This window comes from Hippoglossus hippoglossus, chromosome 5 (assembly GCF_009819705.1).
Source record: "Hippoglossus hippoglossus isolate fHipHip1 chromosome 5, fHipHip1.pri, whole genome shotgun sequence".
In the NCBI taxonomy this organism is placed as follows: domain Eukaryota; kingdom Metazoa; phylum Chordata; class Actinopteri; order Pleuronectiformes; family Pleuronectidae; genus Hippoglossus; species Hippoglossus hippoglossus.
Genome location: NC_047155.1, coordinates 8,262,961 through 8,287,273, shown reverse-complemented (window position 1 = coordinate 8,287,273; position 24,313 = coordinate 8,262,961). Strand labels below are relative to the sequence as shown.

The 24,313-nt window shown below is 42.5% G+C and overlaps 1 protein-coding gene across 2 annotated transcripts in view; it reads left to right on the top strand.

The window, feature by feature from the left end:
• Window positions 1-209: 209 nt before the first annotated feature.
• eya2 (EYA transcriptional coactivator and phosphatase 2) overlaps window positions 210-24,313 on the top strand; it is a 29,683-nt gene continuing 5,579 nt past the window's right edge. The window contains exons 1-10 of one of the 2 annotated variants that reach the window (XM_034585947.1): window positions 210-588; window positions 11,730-11,809; window positions 12,058-12,113; window positions 12,676-12,789; window positions 13,614-13,733; window positions 18,172-18,248; window positions 18,411-18,594; window positions 19,443-19,576; window positions 19,709-19,792; window positions 23,495-23,584. In XM_034585947.1, the coding sequence (XP_034441838.1) occupies window positions 12,687-12,789; window positions 13,614-13,733; window positions 18,172-18,248; window positions 18,411-18,594; window positions 19,443-19,576; window positions 19,709-19,792; window positions 23,495-23,584 (792 nt within the window). In that variant the 5' untranslated portion in view covers window positions 210-588; window positions 11,730-11,809; window positions 12,058-12,113; window positions 12,676-12,686. Of the gene's footprint in view, window positions 589-11,729; window positions 11,810-12,057; window positions 12,114-12,675; window positions 12,790-13,613; window positions 13,734-18,171; window positions 18,249-18,410; window positions 18,595-19,439; window positions 19,577-19,708; window positions 19,793-23,494; window positions 23,585-24,313 lie in introns of both variants that reach the window. The other variant, XM_034585946.1, reaches the window with a different exon arrangement.

Below are 24,313 nucleotides of genomic sequence, written 5' to 3'. Positions count from 1 at the left end.
GTGAATAGTTCTGAGGGTCGTTGTGTCAACAAATGTGGAGAAGAGCCCTCCACCAAACAAAGATTTTACGCACAGATAGAGAGGAGAAGAGGAGGAGGAGGAGGAGGAGGAGGAATAAATGAGAGATAAGGATTTGGAGGGGCGGTGCACACACACACACACACACACATGCACTCACACACTGCTGTGTGGGAGGAGGAGGAGGAGGAGGAGGAGGAACCAGAAATCGTCTTCGCTGGTGGAGTTAACATCACTTCCACACCGCCTGCAAAGCAAACGCGCTCCTGACGCTGCAGAAGTGAGATCGGCGTGAGAGAGTGTGTGTGTGTGCGCGTGTTTGCAGAAAGCTGTCAGCTGTCAGCACCCGGAGCCTCCTGACACACAGCCTGCGCTTCTTCCTCCTCCTCTTCTTCCTCCTCTTCCTCCTCCTGTGCCCGGCTGCTGAGGGTCCGCAGCGCCGCTCTCCGTGCCAGAGGTTCGCGGGACAGTCGTGAGAAGTGCGCGGAGCCTCCTCTGGGCATGGACACGCAGCTGCTCCGACTGGAACTGGGATTTTTCTTTTCTGCGTAATCTTCCCCCTGAATAATGGTAAGTGCGAAATCTTCTGTTCTCCCGCGGTGGAGCTGGTTTCTCTTTCATCTGCACCTTGATTTTCGATCCCATCTTGTTCGTTTATTCTGGTCAAACCATCAAATTAATTCAAACAACCTGGAACATGTCTCTTGTAAATGTATGTCAGCTTCCTCTGTGCTCACATGTAGATCATGGTATTAAGATGAGGGCGATGGACCCTTATAGCCCCCAGCCCCTCTTGTAAGGGTTTATAAAATTCCATTAGTAAATTTGATTATGATGAGTATATTACAGTTATAAGATTATGATAAAATAAGCATAAAAATGACAATTTAATTCCACAATCCCCTCCAGTCTAAAAGCCCAGCTGCTCCCTCCACTCAGTTGTACTATAATGCAAATATAATGTTGATAATATTGGATATATACGGATACATTTATATATTTTCATGTCATGTGTAAGTTTCTGAGTAAATAACAAGAAGCAGATATTGTTATGATAATATTTTAAAGGTAAAAGGACCTCAGAGGCCTGATGCAAACATTAAATGCTTGGTGAACTTTTATTTAGGCCTCTAGGCGACCCATCTTGAAATGCACAACAAAAATAATTTAAAGTAACAAAAGTAAATTGTGGCCTGTTTTTATATTTTTTGTGTAGTTTCACATTTTCTGTCAGCTCTGGATTCTGTCACATATTTTTTTCAGCTCCACTTCCTCCTTGACATTCATAAAAGTCATAAACAGAAAACTCTCAACTCGTCCATCAACAAATCTCGTATTTGTGTCTGAGTGAGTCCTTGAATAGATGTGGGAGGGTGGGGGGGAAACAAGTGTGTGTGTGTGTGTGTGTGTGTGTGTGTGTGTGTGTGTGTGTGTGTGTGTGTGTGTGTGTGTGTGTGTGTGTGTGTGTGTGTGTGTGTGTGAGGCACCTTCTCTTTTGATTGAGCTCCTTTGTTGTTCTTGGTGCTGCTTGAATCCGTGCAGCACTTTCAGCTCGGGCCTAAGTACAGAAGATTACACCCAAATCACTGACACCCACCGCTCCCCCCCACCCTCCAGCAGCCAGGCAGGGACCCTCATTAACTAAAATTAGGGGGGAGCCTCGCTAAGCATTTTTCAAAGGCCGGCATTCATATTTTTCAAGGACCCCTTCATGGCTCCAGACTAGAAACGTACCCACTGTGTTTTGCCAACTGTTTAAAATCGCCCTCAAACGTTTCTATCAGCTGCACAGTGTGAGCAGCAAACATGTGGCCCCGGTGGCTTTTAAAAGAAATGTAAATAAACAAATGAGAAGCAAAGAAATTTGACGTCGCACTTTATCGCAATTATTATAATCTGGTTGGATTCAAATAATAATAAATATATAAAAACTGGGGATCAATTAGAACGTGTGTTTTATAAAAATGTATTGAAAAACAAAATTTTGATTTTAGGCTCCTCTAGCTGTTTTTTTTATTTGAGTTTTGCACATTGTTGTTGCAGGACAAGCAAAATGAAACTGCAGAGAAATGTGCTTCCTATACCAGTTCTCAAAAGAGTCACTTATTTCTGAATTTTTAAAATAACCTAGACGCATGTTTCTCTTTGTCAGTGTCAATTATCTGTCATGTGACGGGTCGTAGATTTCTCTAAATCTCCTTATGAAGCAGTATTCTAACATGCAGGGGTCCGATGCAGGGGGATTTGAGGTGTGCTCAGACCACATACCGAAGGTGTGCGCTCGGGTGTGTTTGATTTAACACTGTGGTTCTTCTCCTAATAACATTAGGCCTCATTTCTACACTCCCTCTCCCCCCGGCAGGCCCAGACACTCTCTCTCTCTCTCTCTCTCTCTCTCTCTCTCTCTCTCTCTCTCTCTCTCTCTCTCTCCCTATAGCCCTCTCCTCGGGCTTCATGGTTCTTATTACCAGCTCTAATAAATTGTGAATAAGCAGCAGCCCGAAAAGTCCCGAGCTGCGGAGAATTCCCCATCCTGTAGCACCAGGCACCCCCTCTTAAGAAAACACAAATTAATTCCAAACCCCTCTGTAGCCAAACGTTTGTGGAATGATAAATATTTTCATAGGAAGTTCTGCTCTTCCTGACTTTATCTGCAGCAATTTCATTATATTCCTTTCACAGCCGCACCACGGATCTTGATGTCTTCTGGCTTCCGTGCATTTCTCTCCCTCTCCTTCCCTTTCTCCTCCTCTTCTCTCTCCCTTCCTCCCTCTCTTTCTCTCTCTCTCCTCTCTCTCGCTCTCTCTGGGATTCAAACAACCCTGCTGACCTGAGCTCGAGGTTACACCAGACCTGTCATGTTGCCTCATATAATCTTAAAATATCTTCGATCCACGCTGTCAGTCTGAGATGAAGACATCATCCCAGAAATAAGAACTATAAAAGCCAGTCAGTGTCAGTATAGACGTTACAGATGGATTCGCTGCACTGAAGTGAAAATGTTCTGCATCTGGTAAAGTAAAGTTTTAGACTTTTTCCTTTAGATGCAGCCTTATTGAATTCATTCATACTCAGTCTTCGTTTCTTTGCTCAGGTATTTATTCAGAGTTAATCCATCTAAATGAACATAATCGTAATCTGACAATTTAGAGAAATTTACAGGACAATGCTCCAACTCTTTGTACTTGATGATGAAGATGATAAATAGCATTATACATTAGTTTTTGCTCAATTTGACAAAGACAAACTCATTCATTAAATAATTTTATAGTATTAATTCAAGGGTTGTTGAAAATACCATTAAATAATCTCTATAAATTTATTAAAACACTAAAGGCTACTTTAAAGTAATGCCTGAATATTTGTTTATTTGTGTATACATTTATTTACTTATGATTTATAGTAGTATCACTATCAACGTACTTAATTTAAAATGTGTATCTGTATGTGCAACTATGTCCACACTAAGGCAGCATTCATGTATATCTCACATGTGCAGCTGTCTCCCAACTATTTTGAACAAAGCAAAACAGATAATTATGTGTTCATTTAATTTTAAGGTGTAGAAACAACAGAGAGGAGATGTTGGCGAAAGAAGAAAGATATTTCATTTGAGTAAAATCAAATTTCCCTTCCTCTCCTCGACTCATTTTCTCTTCCAGTGTGAATGTAGCCAACGTTTCCTTTTTGAGTATTTGCTTTGCATCTTCCACCCTTAGGTTTTACAATACATGTGTGTGTGTGAGACAGAGGCTTGGTCATTAATGGAACAATACATCCATATCAGAAGAAGTGTGTGTGTGTGTGTGTGTGTCTGTTGTGTTGTGAGACTTCTTCATCTTCACATACGTGTCAGTGTGTTTGGTGAAATGAAAGATCAGACCTCAAAAGAGTTGCTTGTGACACTATTGGTTAATCTTCTTTCCTCTCAAACAGTTTTAGGCTTTAGAAGTGATCACTCTCTCCCCCCTAAATGTCTTCCCCTCTCCCGCCCTTCCCTCCCTTTTTTAATACCCCCTAAGCCCCGGAGAAAGAGAGAGAGCGAGCGGGAGCGAGTGCCCGCGGAGGCCTCGTGGTGATGTGTGTGTCAGCAGACAGCAGCTGTCTCTGTGGCTATCTCCGCTCTCCTTATCATGTCCTGAGAATGGTGGAGCCACACACATCGCAGCGTAGCCACTGTGACCATATTTCATTCCTTCGTGCTTAATAGCCGTTTGGGTACTTTCCACTGAAATAGAGAGTTTTTTAATAATTGTCCCAGTGGCTCTGGGAGTGTTTTCTTAGGTGTCAGAATTTTTTTCTCTAGATCAGTTTTCCTCACTAAAATAAACAGGATTTTTCCATTTTTCTGTTATCTGCATTGATCGTTGCTAAATGGTGTTAATCACTCTCTTGCTTCCTCTTTTTCCTCACTTTCTCTCTCTCTCTCTCACTCACACACACACACACAGTAAATCTACCGGTAAACAAGTAATTGGACCTCAGTCCGCCTGTAACGCCTGCGAGCCTCAGCTACCAGGGAGCTCGGCCTGGCCAGCTGTTAGCAACTAGGGCGGCCGCTCGCCATCGTCTGCCGAGGACACTGATGGAGGGCCAAACCTTTTTGTCCTAATGACTAATAAAGCAGCGGGTCTGGGAGTGTGTGTTCATTAGAGAAGCCAGGAGCACTCATGCAGTCAGGCGTGTGTCAGTTTTGAGTGTGCACGTGTGCACGTGTGTGTGTGTGTGTTGTGTGCGACCACCCTCCCATCACTGGACCAGATGTTTTTTACCTGGGAGCCAGACCACCATCTGACTGGGGTCAGCCCAGTCCTCCAACCCCACACCCGCTCCTCAGGGGCTGCTGGGAGGTCTGCCAGCTGTCCCTCATTCTGACCCCCCGTCTCAGGGCATTGGTTCTGGGGGAGAAGGAGTCTGGGCTCTGGGGTAGGTGGTCCTTCTTGGATTTTGCAATATTACCGGCGGAAAATGATTAGGGGTTGTTATGAGAGTGAGAGTGCCGGGGTATGGGGCAGTGACGGCGAGTGAGGAGGAATGAGAGAAAGAAAAAAAAAAGGATCAGAAAGAGGGAGAAGGAATTCAAAATTCTGTGAGAAGTCATTTACAAAAGGAGTGAGGAGCATGTGCTGGAGAAACAGAGATAAAGACACTGGCATTGTTGAATACAGAGCATTTGATTACTGGGGGGATGGGGGGGGCGACTCCCTTCTGGCTTTAAAGCAGACTTGTAGCAGGAGCTAGTCAAGTGGAAAGAAAAGGCCACTGAGTCTAAAGTTACAGAGAGGAGAGTTGGCAACAGGTTCACTGCTGCCAGAGATTAATTAGAGCCTCTCATAGAATGACCCCTATTTCTTTCAAAGCTGCTCTCTGTCTGTGTGTGTGTGTGTGTGTGTGTGTGTGTGTGTGTGTGTGTGTGTGTGTGTGTGTGTGTGTGTGTGTGTGTGTGTGTGTGTGTGTGTGTGTCTATACAGGGATCCCTCTCATTGAACCGGTTGCTCAAGCGTCCTAGATTTTCTTCGCGTGATGATGCAAACACCCGAGTTGAGTTATAATCTGGGAACGGGTGCTGATCACACAGATAATAATCAGGTGACAGAAACCTGGGAACATCTTACTCTTGTGCTTTTGCTTTTCTGTGTCTCAGCAAATGTCCGGGTTGCATTGTGGAGTCGACGAAACCCAAACAGGTTGCTGTCGACATTATCAGTCTCTTTTTTTTTTAATGTTTATTTACTTACTTATTTATTATTTTTGCTGATGACATCTCAGAGTAAACAGAAACAGTCTGTTATTGGCGTGTTAAGTCTAAACAGAAACTCAGTATTCAGCTGGAATCCTGAGAGTTTCCTTCATAGTCTGCACATGCTCCAATCTCATTACTGGCAGTGATGATGCTGAAATTCATAGTGTAATTATAATTCTGAGTATCCACAGCTTCTGCAGGATCTCCTCTTCTTATTATCACTCTGCATGCGGTCGCCGTGGAGTAAAGGGCTCAGTTTGCTTAAAAGCAAGTGCTCGTTGGACACACACACACACACACACACACACACACACACACACACACACACACACACACACACACACACACACACACACACACACACACACACACACACACACACACACAAACACATACTTGGAATACATTTGCCTCTTAATGAATTCTCTGGTTGCTGAGGTCAAGGTGGGTTATGAACCCAGAACATCTGTTAACAGACCACCAGCACCACTCTGCACATCTAAAATACAGAATTCAATTTGCTCTTTGAAAATGTTTAATTTTCTACAATTTTCTTTTTCACCACTTAACATCTTAGTATAATATAATAAAATATAATCTAATATTGTGGCAAACGCGATGGCAATTTGTGAGTTTTTGGAAGCTCTTTGTTGGAGTCAAAATCATCTTTTTTTTTAAATCGATTAATCATTTAAGTAACTTTTTTATACAAAAATTCAAATATTAACAGGTCCCAGCTTCTGAGTTTTGAGGATTTACTGCTCTTTCCTGTCTTGTGTGACAAAGATGGAATAACTTTGGGTTTTGTAACTTTTACAGAGCTAGAAATTTTAAACGTCATCTGGATAATAGGAAATTATTATTGTTGGCATTGTCACGATTTTCTATCATATTTTAGGCCAATTAATCCTTTAAGAAAATAACTTTCAATAATGAAAACAATTCTTAGAGACAGCTTTGACTCTGAGCAGAACTGAAACAGTCTTGTTCTTTTTGATTGTGTTGCATTTTGTCATGGATTTCTTTATCGGTGCAGAAATTCGTTCGGTACATATCTGGTTTAGAAGGATTATCAGAGTTTGAAGCGTCTGTTTTTGTTGAGATTTTAAAAAGACCAGAAGATAAAAACTGTTGATCTTAGGAGGTGTTGGCTTTGTTTTCACTTCTGAATGTGGAATTGGATGGAGAAAAAAAAGAACTGTGATGCTAAAGCTTATATTACAGAGATAAGATGCTGGATGATTTACTATCTTTTCTCTGCAGTCTGTCGTGTTGAACTGTCAGCCGTGTGTCAAAGGTGCCTGAAAAGGGCAGAAGCTGCCAGATGGCACTGATCCCAACCACGAAAAAGCCTGATAGTGTCACACAAAAACTAAAATACTGGGCCCTTGTTCTGTGTCTTTTATCAGCCACTGAGAGACAGAGAGAGAGAGAGAGAGTGAGGGTTTTTTGTGTAGAGATGAATCAAGCTCCCCCCCCCCCCCCCCCCCCCCCCCCCCCCCAGGCACTTAGGCAGACTGTCCGAACGCGGGGCTCCAGGTGGGGTCCCATATGGCACCATTACAGAGCCGAGAGTCACCTCGTCACTCCGCTGATCGAGAACCATAAAGGTCAAATGATCGGAGGGGGGGGGCACAGTGCTGTGTCACCATACTCTGGCCTGTCGTACCCAGTCTTTAAAAAAAACAACACTGACACAGCACATATATTGACACTGCAAACAACTGTCTATCCCAACGCACACACCCACACACACCCACACACCAGACACGTGGCATTATATTAAAATGTTTGATTAATGTAAATAAGATAAAACAGCCCACACCCTTCACAGGAAATGTAGCAACGGATCACAGACATTTGTTTTCTTATCATATTTATTCAGTATAAACTTTACTTCAACAGTAAATCTAATGGCACCTTCCATCGCATTTGCATTATCCACAACTTCTTCAGTTCACTTGTCACTTATAATTTTGCATGTGGATGCTATGGCGTTAAGGGGTCAATAAGCTGAAATTAATGTAGTTTTTGAAAGTTAATTAGATTAAGAAATCTTTTTTTTTTGTAAAATGTATATTAACACTTGACTAGAGACAGTTTTGTTTACTGCTGCTGCGTTTAAAGACTACAGTGAAGCCTCTAGGCCTTGTTCCACTGGTCAAAACCCACCAACACCTGATTTTTTTCTGCAATATGAATGGATACAGTTGGTGTTCACTCCCAGGTCGAATGAAACTCTTCAGTGGAAACAGGTTTTTTATCGGCTCTGACGGAAACGAGACACCTTGGTGACTGCACTAATTTGGAAAGACAGCAGGTCGACAGGGAGCGGCCTCAGTTTTCGCCGCAGTCGTGACGTTGAACATGAAACTCTGGGCAAACACCTCCACTGGCAAGGGGGCAATTTAGCAGTTTACACAGGTCAAAAAAACAAAACAAGCTGTGTATACTCTATACTACTTTTGGCCCAAAGATTCCCTGCAACAAATTGCACACACTTGTAGATATTAGTCGCCTAAATATGTCCACGAATTATTCTGTGGGAAATCCATGGAAAATGTCAAAGAATGCCATATTTCGTAATGTTTAGCAAATAATACAAAATAAAAGAAATCCTGGACCTGCACTTTTGTCCTGATCCACAACAAAATTGAATGGGTTCTTTCTTGGTCCCCGTGACACCCATACATCAGGTTCTGTGCAAATCCAAACCAACGGATAGGGGTGAAAACATAACCTCCATGGCGGAGAGTCAATCTACATTGTTTTAGATCTTTAGTTGTTTTCGAGCAACCTTGTTGTGAGCATGACATTCTCCTCCGTTGACACATAGGGATCATCGATGGATCAACGTGTCTGTCATCTTCTCGTCACTCAACGGCCTAGTTGAACATGTTAATGTGCATAAAGCCCGTGTATTCCTGTAACTGTATCAAATGACATGTCAACTTAAAGCACAACACACCATCCTGTGATGTAATCCGTCAGCACAAAGGCTAGAATTCGATACCCGTGAAAGAAGCAGTGGTCTAGCAGAACCCTGGGACCCAGGTGAAGCTGGTGGGACTGGCCTCGTGGCCCTGTGGCCTCCTGTGGCCCTGCCGGGTTTGTTTTAGCTTCAGTTTCAGCCCTCAGCCCTCCACTTCTCTGCTGAGCTCCGCTGGTCTTCCCTCCGGTGTCCTGCCGTTCCCATGGCCTTGTGCGCCCTCCTCCCAGGCCTCACCCTGAACCAGGAAGTGCCTTTGTGTCGCACACAGATTTCATGTTTGTGTGTACATGCATGTGTGTGCATTAAGGACTGTTGCAGGGATGCAGCTAAAGTCAAGAGGACTCTGAACAGGCTTTCATTTTTGATCCCTGCAGGGAAGCACACGAGCACTTTCCTTGTTTTTCCTGTGTAACGTTGGATCAGTGTTACTCTCCTGAGCTGCACAGTCTGTGATGTGGGACGGATCAGGACCCTGATCAGACTCAAACAGGTTTAAGGGTCATTTCTGAAGTGGAAAAAAAAGCTTAGCAGAAAAGCAGAAAACACATGAACACGTGTTTTAGATTGAAAGTCATGATTTGGTGCCTACTTTGGTGGTTTGTTATAATTACCTATGTCTTCACCCTTGTCCATTTGGTTGTTGGTTGGTTGGTTTGTTTCAAAGCATGATTACACAAAAACAACTGGACGGATTACCATGAAACCTCATGGAAGGATGTGGTATCGGTCAGGGAATTGAAATTTTGGTGCAGATCCGGATCAGGCGCGGATCCGGGATTTGTATATATATATTTATTTTTTATTTTTTTTATTTATTTATTTATTTATTTTTATTTAATATTGCGAAATAGGGTGTTTTTCAACATTTTCATTGATTTCTCAGAGAATAATTCTAAAAACACTATTTACAGTGTGTGTTATTTGGTGCAGATCCCAAATAAAATTCTGGATCTAGTGAATCTAAATGTGGTTTCATCAGGGGACTTTTGGACCTATTGAGTCAATCAGTTACAGAAAGTTGTATAATAAATAAAATTAGACACAATTAGAATATAATAAGGCCATTGGTACCTTGTTTTTTGTCATTATCTTATAGGCTATTATTGACAAACAGTAAATCACCTCATTAGTGACAGCTTTACAGTCTGTTTTATTTATGTTTATTAAACGGTCCATTACACTGACGTGCAGGTGGATTTTTGGTCCCAGAGTCTTTGCGGCTGCTTCACGGTAGAAAAGCACTTATTTACTCAGAAAACAGCGCACGCCGTCGTGGCTGTTTTAAAAGCCAGGAGGGCAGCGTCATCAGTGGAGCTGACACAACACGAGATGTGTTTTCTTGCTCTGTCCAAGTCGTTAATAACATGAGAGCGGCGCAAACGTTACTGTGATTCCGCTCAAAGCTTTTAATACCACCGACAGTGAAGCTTTTGCTCACATGTTTCTGTCTCTTTTTCAGCTTTACTTCCCCCCCTTCTCACCTTGATCCCTCTCTGCTGCTGTAAAAAACCCTGCTGCCCCTATAATTCATGACTGTCATCTGTCTCTGTCGTAGTGTTGTCAGAGAGGTCGGAGGTCAGGCCGTTAGCTGCGGCTCTGCTGGACTGGAATGGCCCAGAGGCGAAAGAGACGGAGACAGAAGGAGGGAGAGAGACAGAAATGAAATTAATGGAATATAGCTCGGCCTGTTTTGCACAAATAAACAGTTAGATAGTTTAGCCTCCTTTTTTAATTCTCTACAACACATTGTACATGCAGACACTGCAGCAATATGCCTATATGTGTTCATGTGCTGCTATAACTGAACAATAACCAGTAGATTTTGGAGCCTGACTGCAGCGATTTGCTCCCGACATGCTCCCTCTTCAGTCAGCATGAGGTCGGTTTGGATGTTGGACGATGAGGCCTGATTCCGGGTAAACACTCCAGTTCACCCTAAAGATGCTGGTTATGGTTTAACGTCCGTGCTGTGTGCCCTTTACGCTGTTCTTTGTCACCATGCTGGGGAAACACATTTCTTTGTGCTCATTTTGATGTTTTCCTCAGTACAGCTTCGATCACCCACAGCTCACATTGACCACCACCTTGTGTGATCGGGATTTAAACTCTGCAGATGGACACACTGACCTCGTTCAGCTACTTGCTTTGACTAATTCATGTAACATTGACCTTTTGACCTCCAGTCTACTCATATACTTGAGGTAATGGTTTTGGGCAGTAGTACACAATAAGTATTTTATAGCGCAAGAGTGAATAATATACATGATATACTCAATAGTTAGAAATTCAAATAAAAAAGTATATATAGATAAAATATCTAAATGACTTTGATTAATTCAGTGTATTTAATACCTAATAAATAAATGTGTTCAGCTCATCAATGCAAAAAAAACTGTGATAATTCCTCACAGCAGTCCTGCTCATTGAGTCACAGAAGTACAATACAACCCCATTGGAAAGTGTATTGCATATTTCCCTCTGTCTCACTGTGTCACCCTATCTGAGTCTCTGTTGTCTTACAAAGCTCTATTGTCTCTTCGTATCATCAGAACGTACGCGAGACATTGTGCTGAACGGAGGATCATGACTAACTCACACTCTGCTATTATTTAGAATTTGGACCGCAGCCTAGCTCTGGGTGTTTTTCCTGGTTTATTTCTTCTAAGAAGCCACATGAACAGAATGAGTCAGCAGAGGTGCAGCGGAGCGTTTAGTAACATTTTCCCAAGAAACAATGTCACCTGTCAGGTTTCTTTAACTCATCTGACTGTCAGACCACCGCTCTTCTCACCGATACCACATGTATCTTGTTCTCTGGTTCTTTTTCTGGAAACCTACTCACCTCTCGAACCTGCGCGCACCGAGAAAAAACTCTCCTCTCGCCGTCCTGCTGCAAACGGGGCCTGAGGCGCGTCGCCATGTGTCACTCCCCTGCACACCTGTATCCTGATGTGTTTTTTGCTATTGTTTCCACAGGAGAGTTGACGGCTTGAGAGGAACCTGACGAACAGCAGCGGGACAGGATAAAGAGGATCAAGCTCTTTCTACAGAGGCAGGTGAGAGAAGAAGAGAACAGTGAAGTGCTATGAAAGCCGGCTGCAAAATAACAGAACAACCTCTGGTCACAAGGACGGAGCAAAACAAACTGGAGATTAAATGTGTGAAAGTATTCAAACTTGAAAAAATTGATTCAAATTGACAACCATGTCTCTCTGTGAGATTGTACTATTTTTTTCTTGAAGCTGTAGATTTTCCTCCTTGTGTTTCATTTATTAATTTGTTTTCACTTTGAATTTTCCAACAGTGCCTCATTCACAGAGCTTCTTATCGTCTATTTCAAACTCATCACGTCTACTTCAGGTGAGTTTTCAACGTTTGTTAATGAAATTAAGATTTTATTTCTGTTGATTGCCTAATTAATTAATTAATTAATTAATTTATATCTATCTATCTATCTATCTATCTATCTATCTATCTGTCTCTCTATCTGTCTCTCTATCTCTCTCTCTTGCTCTCTCTCTCTCTCTCCCTCTCTCTCTCGCTCTCTCTCTCTCTCTCTCTCTCTCTCTCTCTCTCTATCATAATCAAAATGTTAAATAATAACATATTCAAGTCTGTTTGAAAAGAGAACTGTGACAGAGGTCCAACTGATTTTTTTGTCGTTATTTAGAATTATTTAAATTTCAAACTGTCTATTCTGATTCAGCCCAGCACTTCCCTTTTTTTCCCTGTTTGCTGCATTCATTCCTTTACTTGTTAAAACAAAGAGATCCTGTCATTATATTTCCATGTCTCTGACAGCTGAGTGTGAACTTCCCCGCAATCACCTCAAACCGTGACACATGTTGTGGTTGTGTTGTAACAGAGAAAGAGAAGAAGAACTTGTCACGATCCATTTCCTCATTGTTTCTTCTTGCTTCAGGACCAAGTGTCATGGCTGCTTATGGACAGACCCAGTACAGCCCTGCGCTCCAGCCTGCAGGACCATACGCACCTTACACTCACCACACGCAGGGCTACAGCATGCCGTCTTACAGTGAGTACAAGCATCGAGAGAAATCCTCTCTAAGGAAGCTAAAGAAATGTTGGTAATGTTCCAAACAGGTATTTCGATTCTGCAAGTTAGAATGACTCAGCTGTTTTGCTCATAAACAAACACGATATGAATGTCACCCGGTAGAGGACAAACCTCCACCAGCGCCCAACTGTTCCCTTAAATTCTGCAGCAACCACATCACCATCATTTAGACATAGTTTTAAAACTATTAAAGAACTTATAAATTATAGATTTCCAACTGAATCCATGTTATCTGAGCTACACGTTGGTTTGTAGGCCTATTTTTTTTACAGTACAGCAGCTGAATGAAGCCCATCGCCCCCTTGTAACCACATTTAAATGAGCTAGATCCAGATTTTTATTTGGATCCGCAACAAATAGCACAAACTCAGAAATACTAGTTTAATAAATACAACAAGATCAATTCATTATTCCCGAAGAAACAAAATGTTAAAGAAAGTGATTTAAAAGGTTATTGGATCAGACCGTTTGTCCAGATATGTGTCATAATCGTTCCACCAGGTTTCATGGTAATATACAAACAAACAAACGGACAGGGGTGATAACATAAGCTCTTTGGTGTAGATAAAAAACATTATGACAACATGACTACATACAGTATAACTCAAGGAAACGAGAAAGATGACACCCAGTGTGTAAAGTAGTAAACATGAGATGAGCACACATTTAATTTGCAATTACAAAAATCTTGTTGTGATATATGAGGAAATGGTGTTGATGTTGTAAGTAAATAATTTCCATGTATTATTGAATATACAGTGAATGTTCTGCTTTCTCTCCAGACATTAAAACAGAGGACGGTCTGAGTCACTCTCCAGGACAGACTACAGGACTGTTGGGCTACTCAAACTTCAGCAGCACGACTCCCAGTCCGAGTCTCTACAGCTACTCACACACACACGGTCAGTCTGAAACTCTGTATACACTGAATATAAGAACACACTATCACACACAAACCAGCACGCAGACCTTTCGCTATCGTTGAGATTACTGGCAGGAGCATCCTTCCTTATCCCCCCAACTCTTGCACTCTTTTTTTAGCCCTCCTCCTCTTTCCTCTCCTCTCCTCTCTTCTCGTCATCTTTCTCCCCTTCCCTCCGCCACACCTGTTCTCCATTAGCTGCGGTCTGGACTCCTGGCGTCAAAAGTCTCCCCACCCCTCCTCTTTTCTCGGGGTCAGGCCCCCTTTCTCCGCTCAGACCAACAACACAGCATGCGAGCACTTGTGTCTTTTAGAGAGAAAAAAAAAAAGAGAGAGTAGGAAAACAGATAGAAAGAAGGGAAAAGAAATGTTGGGGGTGGAAGAAAGAAAGACAGAATAATGTAGAAAAACAAAAGATGGGTGCATGGGTCTTTGCCAAACAACAACTTCTTAAATGTAAGAAGTGGTGGTATGCTTTGGTGTGTCTGTGTGTGTGTCTGTGTGTGTGTGTGTGTGTGTCTGTCGGTGCACATTCCTCAGTCGCCCGGCGCCCAGAGCATGACTCGCTCAGTGCGACTTTATGGCTTTGAAAGCAGCGTAAAATTGACCTTGTGTGTGAGAGGGCAGGGGTTAAGGTGCATTTTAGGGAGGGGTGAGCAGCAAGACCCTGTTTTGCACTGTGAGTCAAATAGAGACAAAACGGTAAAAAGAAACTGTAAACATGATGCGTGGATGGTACTTTGAATTTCACTGATGTTGCTACATTCTGTAAATCCAAGGTTTAAAAATGTACATATAATCTACTTACACTTTGAAGACAGTGTTTTCCAAATTTTAGTTTTTTTTAAAGTTTGTTTTGTTGAGAGATGTAACGACCAAAGTGCACCTATGAGCAAGCATACTGTTAAATTGTGGCTTGTTTTTAAGGTTTCTTTACTATTGTTCCTACAGTGGAAAGTTAAAATACATTACACAACCATGGCCGACTGCAAGATCACATGTTACACTGACTTTATGAGTAGTCTCATCCTGTTGAAATACATTTGGCTGTGAACCAAGAATCCTCCTAAGTAGTATTAGACAATACCGTGGATGTATTAAGTTGTAATAATTGGCATCAAGCAACGTTGGGGTTTGTCGTGTTTTTTGGTAGCTTGCGGGGGAATCACTGTGTCGCTGAAATCTACACCCCAAGCATTCTTCTGTGAAACAGAGAGAAACAAACACCAGTTGAGCAAATGAAGCCATGCTTGAAACATCCATTCTGAGAAGTTGCAGCGCAGGCAGAGAACAAGCTCATCGAATTGTCCGATGTTATGAAAACGTAGCTAAGCAAGCTTTCGTTTCACTGGTAATGCAGCTGTCCAAGTTTTTTCTTTGCAAATGCATCACAATCATTTGCGGCTTTTGCTAGTTGGCATTAGCTTGGTAGATAAAATAATTGAAATCACTCTGCCGCTCAAAGGCTGATTTTAAGGTGGTATGTTTTCTGGCATGTTATTAAATTCTTGAGGCGACTCCGATCATTCCATTTGATTTAATTAGCTCTCTTGTGTGACATGTGATCGAGATGCCAGCTGGGTTATGTAAACCTAAAGTATTCTGTTTCCTAATGGGGAAAAGAAGTGGCAGAATGTTTTTTTACAGTGCAGAACAAGCAAACATTCACAGAGGAGTTTTGACATAATTAGCGATTAATCAATAATCCAAATAGTTGCAGATTGACTCTGTCACCTCTAATTGTTCGCCAGCAATTAATTTTACACTAATTAATGCAAGTTATGATAAATTTGTACCCATCCAGCTAATTGCTGAGAAATGGGAAGTCAGCTCTTGTGAACCAAGAAACACAAGTGGTTTGATAATAGTTCAAACCCGAGGTTATCTACACTAACTTGGATCAGAGATGAAAGCAAACATCTACAACCGGAAACTTATACGTTATAAACATCCATCACAATCTATAGACTGACCGAGCAGTCAAACATTGATTTGCTGTATTTACCACACATTTATTGTGTAATGACAGATTATTACTAACATACAATGTACCTAACTTTGTTTTTAGGTCCTAATCAATAAGATAATCAAGCAAAACTCTTGCTTACCCTGTCGGACTTCACTGATACTTTCACGCTCCAAGATCTTTTTATCGTTGTCTATTACACTGAGGGCCAAAGTTAAAGTAAAAGTTATGGAAGTGAGGCCCAGGCTATAAAACTGGAATCATCCTTTATCATAACAGTGGCATTACTCTTCAGTATTGCTGATTTTTAGTGGTATGCTGTATAATCCCGATTCAGACCGGGAATTTTAAAGGGTTACACTATCAGATTTCCACCCTCCCAGATTCCAGTTTTCCATATCTCTCCCTCTTTAAGAGAATATTCAGATGTCAGACATTACACAGGAATGTAAATATTCTTGTAAACACACTTTTGATGAAACCTCTCGCAAACGACAGAGCCTTCGATGACTGTGCTGCGCGAGAGCCCGACCGTTGAACCAACAAACATTGTTGAACGGCGTGCAGTCAGAGTTTGAAGGACAATGTTCCCAAACAAAACAAATTTGTTTGAATATTTTTATGCATAAATCATTAACTGCAAACTTCAAACGGTAATAAACTGCCACGACAACCAAATGTTTGTAGGATTTCAGAATGTTTCCATGTCATCCATTATACTGTACACAATACTCAAGGACACACACACACACACACACACATCATACAAAAAGCCATCAAAATACTATGTGTACAACAGAAACCAAATGGGGACTATGGGAGCCTTTCTGTGTTTACTCCAGAGACCTCCTGTATTTTTCCTTCAGTCACTTTGAAGACTGTTATGTTGTTTTGTTGGAGGTTTCACTGTGGTTCTTCCATTCAGCCATTACTCTGGGTTTGTCATGCACTGTGGAGAGAAGAGGAAGGAATGGGGGGGGGGGGGGGGAATTGATGGAATGAAAACGAATCATTGAAAAGAGTTCCGCTCATCAGAGAAGAAGAGACTCAGAGAGGAGCAATGGTTAGAAGTCAAACAGGATAGGTCCATTATGGAAAAGAACAGCAGCTCAACTTTCAAACCATCGCCTCTAATTACTGAAACGGCCTCTCTGCCACACATCTTAATTCATCAGGTAGCAAAACCCACCCCATTAAATAAACACTACAGTTGGAAACCAAACAATTCTTTGCGAATGTTATCTGATCTGTTTTCTGTTTGATTACATATAATCTAATTGCAGTGCACACAATCATCCGTCAGCTTATGTCAAGCTTGTCAACAAAAGGCCATTGTGTTACATCTGCATGTAATTGTGTTTTAACAGGTACCTCAGCACCACAGTCACAACAATGGCGACCGTTTTAGACTCTGGCTCTAAATGGTGGCGTTCGTATCCATGATATTTTAGCTGCATTCCTGCGTAGTAGGAGGAAGTGGACACGTGTCGTCCATCTTCATAGACAGACTATGGTAAAGCCTCATAGAGCCGCTGTAAACGGGCTTGTTTCAACACCACCATGTGTTATTAATCATTGTGTCTTTGTTCTTTCTAACGAATATTCAAAACCCAAGGCACTCAATTTTCCCCATGCTTTTCTATTGATTAATGAACGGTGTAACCAACGTCTGCCTTAAGAGCTGTCAAAGTTTAATAATCCTGTATCCTGTAAAGAATGACGTCCTTTTTGCACAAACACAATTAACACACTCTTTTGCAATCAGTGTCAAAAGTCCATCAGTTTTTCCTTCTGCAAGTGATTCTAAAAAAAAAAGAGAGACACTTTTTTGAGATATTCAGCCGACAGGCAAACACACAAGCAGTGGAATGAAAATTATAAATGTTGTCCTGTGCCGTGGGTGGAGGTGAAGAAGAAGTAATTAATCAGCCAAACAAACAGAGCGGACAGACTTGACAGGAGGATGCCGGAGTGAGACAGTGTTTTACTTTGGGTGGAAAATTGCTCGGAGGAAGACATTCCTGCCTTAGCTTGAGTAGAAACGGAGAAGACTCCCACCACAGCCGCAGCAGCAGCAGCAGAAATAGGATTTTCCCACATGTATTTTTGTATCAAACATAATTGTCACTCGTCCAAGAGGAGATTAATTGACTGGACGTGGTTTGGGATAATTGTAGATGAGTCGTTGGCGTCACCCGAGACCTCGTGTGAATGGTGCATATATGATAAATACTAACTGATATACCTCACTCCAGCTCCCGCAGCACTGAGCTGTCACCGAGTCAAAGTTTTACTGCTCATTACGTCCACCGTTCAGTTTCAAATATCATATCAGATGCTGTAAAATCATATCAGGAGTCTAATCGCCCACCACTTAACTGATTGTGATAGTTTTTTTTATGCTGCATGATTGATTATCATCTGATAGTTTGTTCTACTCGTCATTTCTCAGGTGGTGGAATTTCATCTGGAATTTTTCAAGGCTCCCATGCAATCTCCAGTACAACCCCATTCAACCCAACCCAGCAGGTGTGTAATTCAACCTCAGCCATTGTTTAGTGCCAAGATGTGTAGAAATCCCCGATAACTAACGTCTTAATTTAGCTGCTGTCATTTCTCTAATACCCGTTATATACTTTTTTTTGTGTATATTTAGATTTGTCTGTGATGTGCTTGTTTCTGTGTTGACAGGAGTTCTCAGCGTACTCGAGCTACAGCCAGGGTCAGTACTCTCCGTATTACAACTCGCATCACTACAACAGCCCCTACCTAACCGGCAGCAACATCAGCCCTGCTGCCATCACGGCTCCGTTAGCCTATCAGCATCCAGAACACCCGGTCATGCTGCCCAATCACAGCCCAGAGTCACATACAGGTAAGGGGGAAGTCGACCACGTGTCCTTTTTGTATTTTTCACCGTTTTTCTCTCATTTTGTGATAGTAATTCGATTTTCTGTTCCGATTAACTGCAGCACACCTGATAAACGGTGTCAGGATAATAGGACAATTGTTTTTTTGTTTTCTTGGAGTTTAACGTGAGTGTGTTCTGACTCATCTGTAAAGAAACAGCTACAGTTTTGAAAAAAATCTCAAGCATTTCTTTGATAAGCATGTGGAGCCTGTAAAGTTGCTCAAGAGAAAAGAACAGACTGGCAATCGACCCTCAGGTGAAATTAGTTTGCTGAACTTGAGGAGAGGATTGGACTGACAAAAGATTTGCAATCTGTTTAATGAGAATCGACAAGTACTTTAAAGTATTTACTTGATTGTAAGATTAAAAGTTAATTGTCTACATGGTCTGTATTTATTAAAGTATAGAGCTTTTCTAGTCCTAATGACCACTCAAAGTGTTGTATAATATAGTTTTGCCATTCACAATTTTTTTTCACACACATTTATGCAGCCAGGGATCAAACCAACAAACTTCTGGTTAGTGCACGACCCGCTCTACCTCCTGAGCCAAAGCCGTGTAGTGTATTTCTAAATAGCATTTTTTAAATAGTTTTGTAAGTTTACTAACTAATAACTAATTAACTCTTAAGTCTTATTTTCTTCAACAAAGTTCAGGGACCGTAGAGAGACAGATTTTTTTCAAAGAAAAATATGAGATTCTAAAATATCTCAGACTCTGATTTGTGAATATATGTATGAATTTGGGAGAAAAAAAAAATCTTTTAAAAAGACGAATCAGCAGCTTCATTGTGTGGGTGTGTTTCTCAGCAGAGTACCACCCACCGCCCAGTCCCCCCACACCAGGTAAAGAGGAGGGGGTCGCGGCACGGCGGGGGTCCGATGGGAAGTTGAGAGGCAGGAAAAGAGCGAGTGACCCCGCTCCACCGCTGGACTCTGACATTGAGGTAAACACACGCTCACAGTGTCGAGAATTATCAGTATTTCTCTGCACTATTTATCTTTCTCTCTCTCGCTCGCTCTCAGAGACACACGGACTTTCATGAGGTTAACATTACATATCTGTTATTTCACTGCAGCGGGTGTTTATCTGGGACCTGGATGAAACCATCATCATTTTCCATTCGCTCCTCACGGGAACCTTCTCCTCACGATTTGGCAAGGTACGGCAAATTCAACCGCTCCCTTTGTCGCTCACTGTAAGACGTGCACGCTGAGGCTCATCACACTTTCATTACAGTTTACTAGGCAGCAGGTAGTCAGGTACAGTTTGGCACAACGTCCTCACCGCAACAAACTCTCCAGTCAACTCACCCTTTGTTTCAGTTGCTTATTTGACTAACAGTCGAGGGTTTGAGTCCACAACCTTTGGCTCTCGTCCCTGAGCATTTTCACACGCTGGCTGTTTTGCCTTTCTGCCCTCTTGTTTCTTTTCATACTGCACCGAGGTTGTTTAGCTACCCCAGCATCCTGCGGCGTGATTGACACCCAGCGGGATCTTTACATAACAGACCGGCAGCTGACAAGGGGCGGACAGTGGTGCGTTTCTTGTTGTTGGCCGCAGATCTGTGTTTTGAATTCTCACGGTCCCCCTGCGGGTTGACACAAGGCTGATGGGAGTTTGAGAGCAGCGTCTCTGATGCGTGCGTGCATGCCGTTGTTTCTTTTTCTTTTCTTTCTCTGCCACGGAGAGAGTGGGGTGAAGAGGGGGGGGGGGATAAAAGAGGGGAGGAAGAGCCAGCGAGAGAGAGATAGAGAGCAAAAGAGAGTGGATGTGTTGAAATGTGACTCATGTGCCAAAAATTCCTGATTCCTCCCACCACCCAAAACGCCCCGCTGCTGGATCCAGGGGAAGCTCGGTTGGACGGACTCTGACATCAAAACTCAGACATGCAGCAGAAGAGTTGAATGAGTGACAGCAGAAAAACAGATTAACAATCCAAAGCGTCAGGGCGGCTTACAGGGCTTTATTTTCTTCTCTTCCTCTTAAATGTCTGACAACCATTCTACATTTTTTTCTGGCATGAACTGTCTCCGCTCTGAGAACCTGCATTTGACACCCAGGCTCTTCCCATGAGCCTATTAAACTCTCATCATAAACAAATGTTTTCGATGCATATATACGTGAAGGCAGGTCCGGGGCCCTGCAGCGTTAAAGCAGGAAAGACAAATGCATGCGTTGAAAGAAAGTTGTTTTCACCAGCACGCTGAGCCAGAGGTGAGCGGTGGAGATCCACGCGAGGAGCCGCTCCTCCATTATCTCATCCATCTTACAGCAGCCCCCTCCGTCATGTAGTGTGTGAATTTCCCTCCGGAGGCCTGTCTTTCATATCACCCGTCCTCTGCCTGACAGTGAAGGTGGGAACTGAATGAATTGGGAGGTTGTTTTTTTTTTCGTAAATTCTTGTCTCAGATTAGCAGACAGGGATTTGTTTGTCTCTGCAGGAAGGCGATTAAGGATAATTATTTCAATTATTAGATAAGCAGAACAAACCTCTGTTAAGCCTTTAACTCCTCCCTCTTGATCCTTTGCATTCATCTCTTCCTTTTCTGGACAGTGTTTTGCAATCCTGCCCCTCGTCCTTTTCTCCTTACTCCTCCTATTGAACTTCTGCCGCCCTTAGTCCCCAGTTACCCTTTTCTCTTTGCACCCTTTTGTTTAAGAGGGGAGGCGGCAAGGGGGGGGGGGGGGGGGGGGGTGTTTAGTCATTTTCACCATTTACCCTCCATGTGTCATCAAGCCCGTTTCTAAACCTCAGAGGAGCCAGGAGACAGCTCTGCTTGGCAACTCGTCTGATGTTCACCTTTGGCTGACACCTCTGTGTTCCTCCCGTCTCGCTGCCAGAGACGAGCCAACGCTGTCAACCAGACAATGTGGCGAGCAGACGTGTGCACACACACACCTTCTTTTGTGGTCGTGAACAACAGCGCGCCCAAGCTGTATGTTTTTCTGCCCATCATGATTTACGCGTTTATCCGGGTGATGGTTTATTATTTTCTTATTGGGAAACAGAACTGAAGTTGGTGCAATGCAACACCCAGGTATTTGCTCTACTTTTCCACTCGAGAGGAAACGAGCAGAGAGACCTGGTGGTGTGAGGTGTCGATAGAAAGAGAAAAATGGAAAACATCAAGAAAAAGAACGATATATCATTTACCTGCTCTTTTTCCTTTAATAACGATGAAATCTGTAATAAGCTCCTGCATATTTGTCGGGCAAATAGAGCAGAGGAAGCCATTTTTAAGAATCATGTGACCGTCCTTAAACAATGATATATATATAAATAAATCACAGTTTGCTTCTTTCTTTTTTTTCTCATCACACAAAGCTATTGATTTCCATCAATTTCCTTAGATTTAATTTAATTACTCTCGGTAGAAACTCGGTGGAGCTGTGTAACTCATTAGTGGCGTGGCCCCAGGGCTGGTGTCAGCCTGTCTGCAAACTATCTGACAGAACTATCAGATAAATTGATGGATACATTTGGTTCAGACTTTCATTGTGCCCGGAGGATAATTGGGGATAAATACGTCTGCAACATTTTCAGCATTAATCAATCTGCATCTCTGCCAAATGTTTGGTCTTTTGCTCGTAAAAGGACTCAAACGCAATTAATTAAATATCAGTTGCAGAAATACTTGTCAATTCATCTTCTGTTGATCAATAGACAGATTCATCTTTTATTCTCATCATTTTAGCTGTAGAACTAGCTTTGGTGATTCTATTTCCTGCACCATCATCACGTCAAAACTTTATTTGACCAATATTTTTTTTATTCATGATCATATATTAGTACAACTAATGGCATTCCCATCATGCTCAGCTGTATTTTGTTTGCATGCTTACAAGAAATGTGTCCTGAGTGTCCCAATGTGCCCTGAGCCACTGACACCCACAATTTAAGTGTTAGGGTTAGAGGAAGTATGCACTCATTGGTAAAAAGATAAGACTTAGATGGAGGAAGCGAGCTCATGCAATGACATCTAAAAATGTTATAACGAAACATCTTGTGTGGTTTGGTTTGCCTGCAACGCGCCAAGGAATAGACCCAACTGTAATGTTTCTATTTCCTCATTCTTCTTCTAAGTTTCCAGTGCATTGCTGCCTCCCACCGGTTAAAAACAACAATGAATCTGGCCTTTGCAAACTGAAGTGATATTTGTGTTTGTTTGGCCTACACATACACAGAGGGCGGGCGGGCGGGCGGGCGGGCGGGGGCAGTGGATCTGATCAGAAACCGTCACTCGGGACACATTCTAACACCAGGTGTGAGCTGACCCACTCGTGATCGGATCACCCAGGACGCACGTTGATGCGGAGGCATGAGCGAGGCCCGAGTCAGGAGCGATAGTAAAGATAAGAATCGGCTGAGTTTGACTGACACATATGATGAATCGCCTGTTCACACTTGCCTCTCCCTCAAACCTGTTTTGTGTCAATCCCGGTGAAAAGGAAGAGAGTTCCGAGGACGAGCCCGGCAGCTGCTCTGACAGGGCGAGAATAGTGACAAGACTCATAATGTCAAATGTGATTTAACTGATTATTCTCTCAATACCAAAACCATCAATCTCAGCTGGGTTTAATTATTTATGAATTCACTGTCATAGGTGCGGCCCCTGAAGTGACAGAGAAGCTGTTGTTCTTACGTCATTTTCGTTAACTAGGTCAAACCAGTTTTCACTCATTGAAGTGTATTTGACACAGATCATAACTGTGTCTGAGGGGGAAGTTGTTTCCACTATGCTCCCCGTATATACATATATACATATAACAAATACACAGCAAAGCCTTTAAGCCTCGGCGCAATTTGTGTGTAAAGTCATTAATGTTAAGGTGTGTGTGTGCTTCTGTGTGTTTGCATCAGGACTCGTCCAAGGCCGTGTCTCTTGGTCTGTGGATGGAGGAGATGATCTTCAATCTGGCCGACTCCAGACTCTTCTTCAACGATCTGGAGGTGAGTTTTGAAAATGCTGTTAGAATTAAATTGGAGGATATTTCGTTCCGTTGACTACTCTCCAAGATTCTGTTTCCTTTTAATATTACTAAAACCTTTTCACATTTTCTTCACTGCCCACTTGTTTTTATTCAATTATGTTGATGTTATTTACATTGCATTTCTTCACTGTAATTTGGAAAATAGCAGCAGTGACGGCATCACCACTACTGACCAGTAAACCTTCCCTGTAATATCCCAGCGAGAGCTTTTGACATTTGCAGTTTTTTTTTCTGCCTGGCACGAAGCACCGAAGCTGTATTGCATAAACGTCCATCCTGCTCTAACACTTACTGCAGCATTTTCCAAACAATTTCCCTTCCTGAAGTGACGCTCCAGCAAGAACAGTAAAAGGAGGTGTTGTTCGCTGCTGGCGTCCTCGCTCTCTCACAGTCAGACTGAACCTGCCGCCTGAAAACCCAGCAGAGTCTTCGGGGCGACCTCTGAGGAGAAATGAAAGGATTTTACCGCCTGCTAGCGACCGAACCGTGCACATGTTTTTCATCCTGCATTCCTCAGCCTTACACTGACAATGAAGAAAAGAGATTAGCGAAGGGCTGGCCAGGGAGAGAGAGAAAGTACACTTTGTGCTGTAATTATAGGTGTGTGTCTGACTATCCGAGAGGAAAATTAGTCAAGTGGGAGGAGGAGCAGTCGAGCGGAGGGTAAGGAGCCAACAGAGCCATTTGC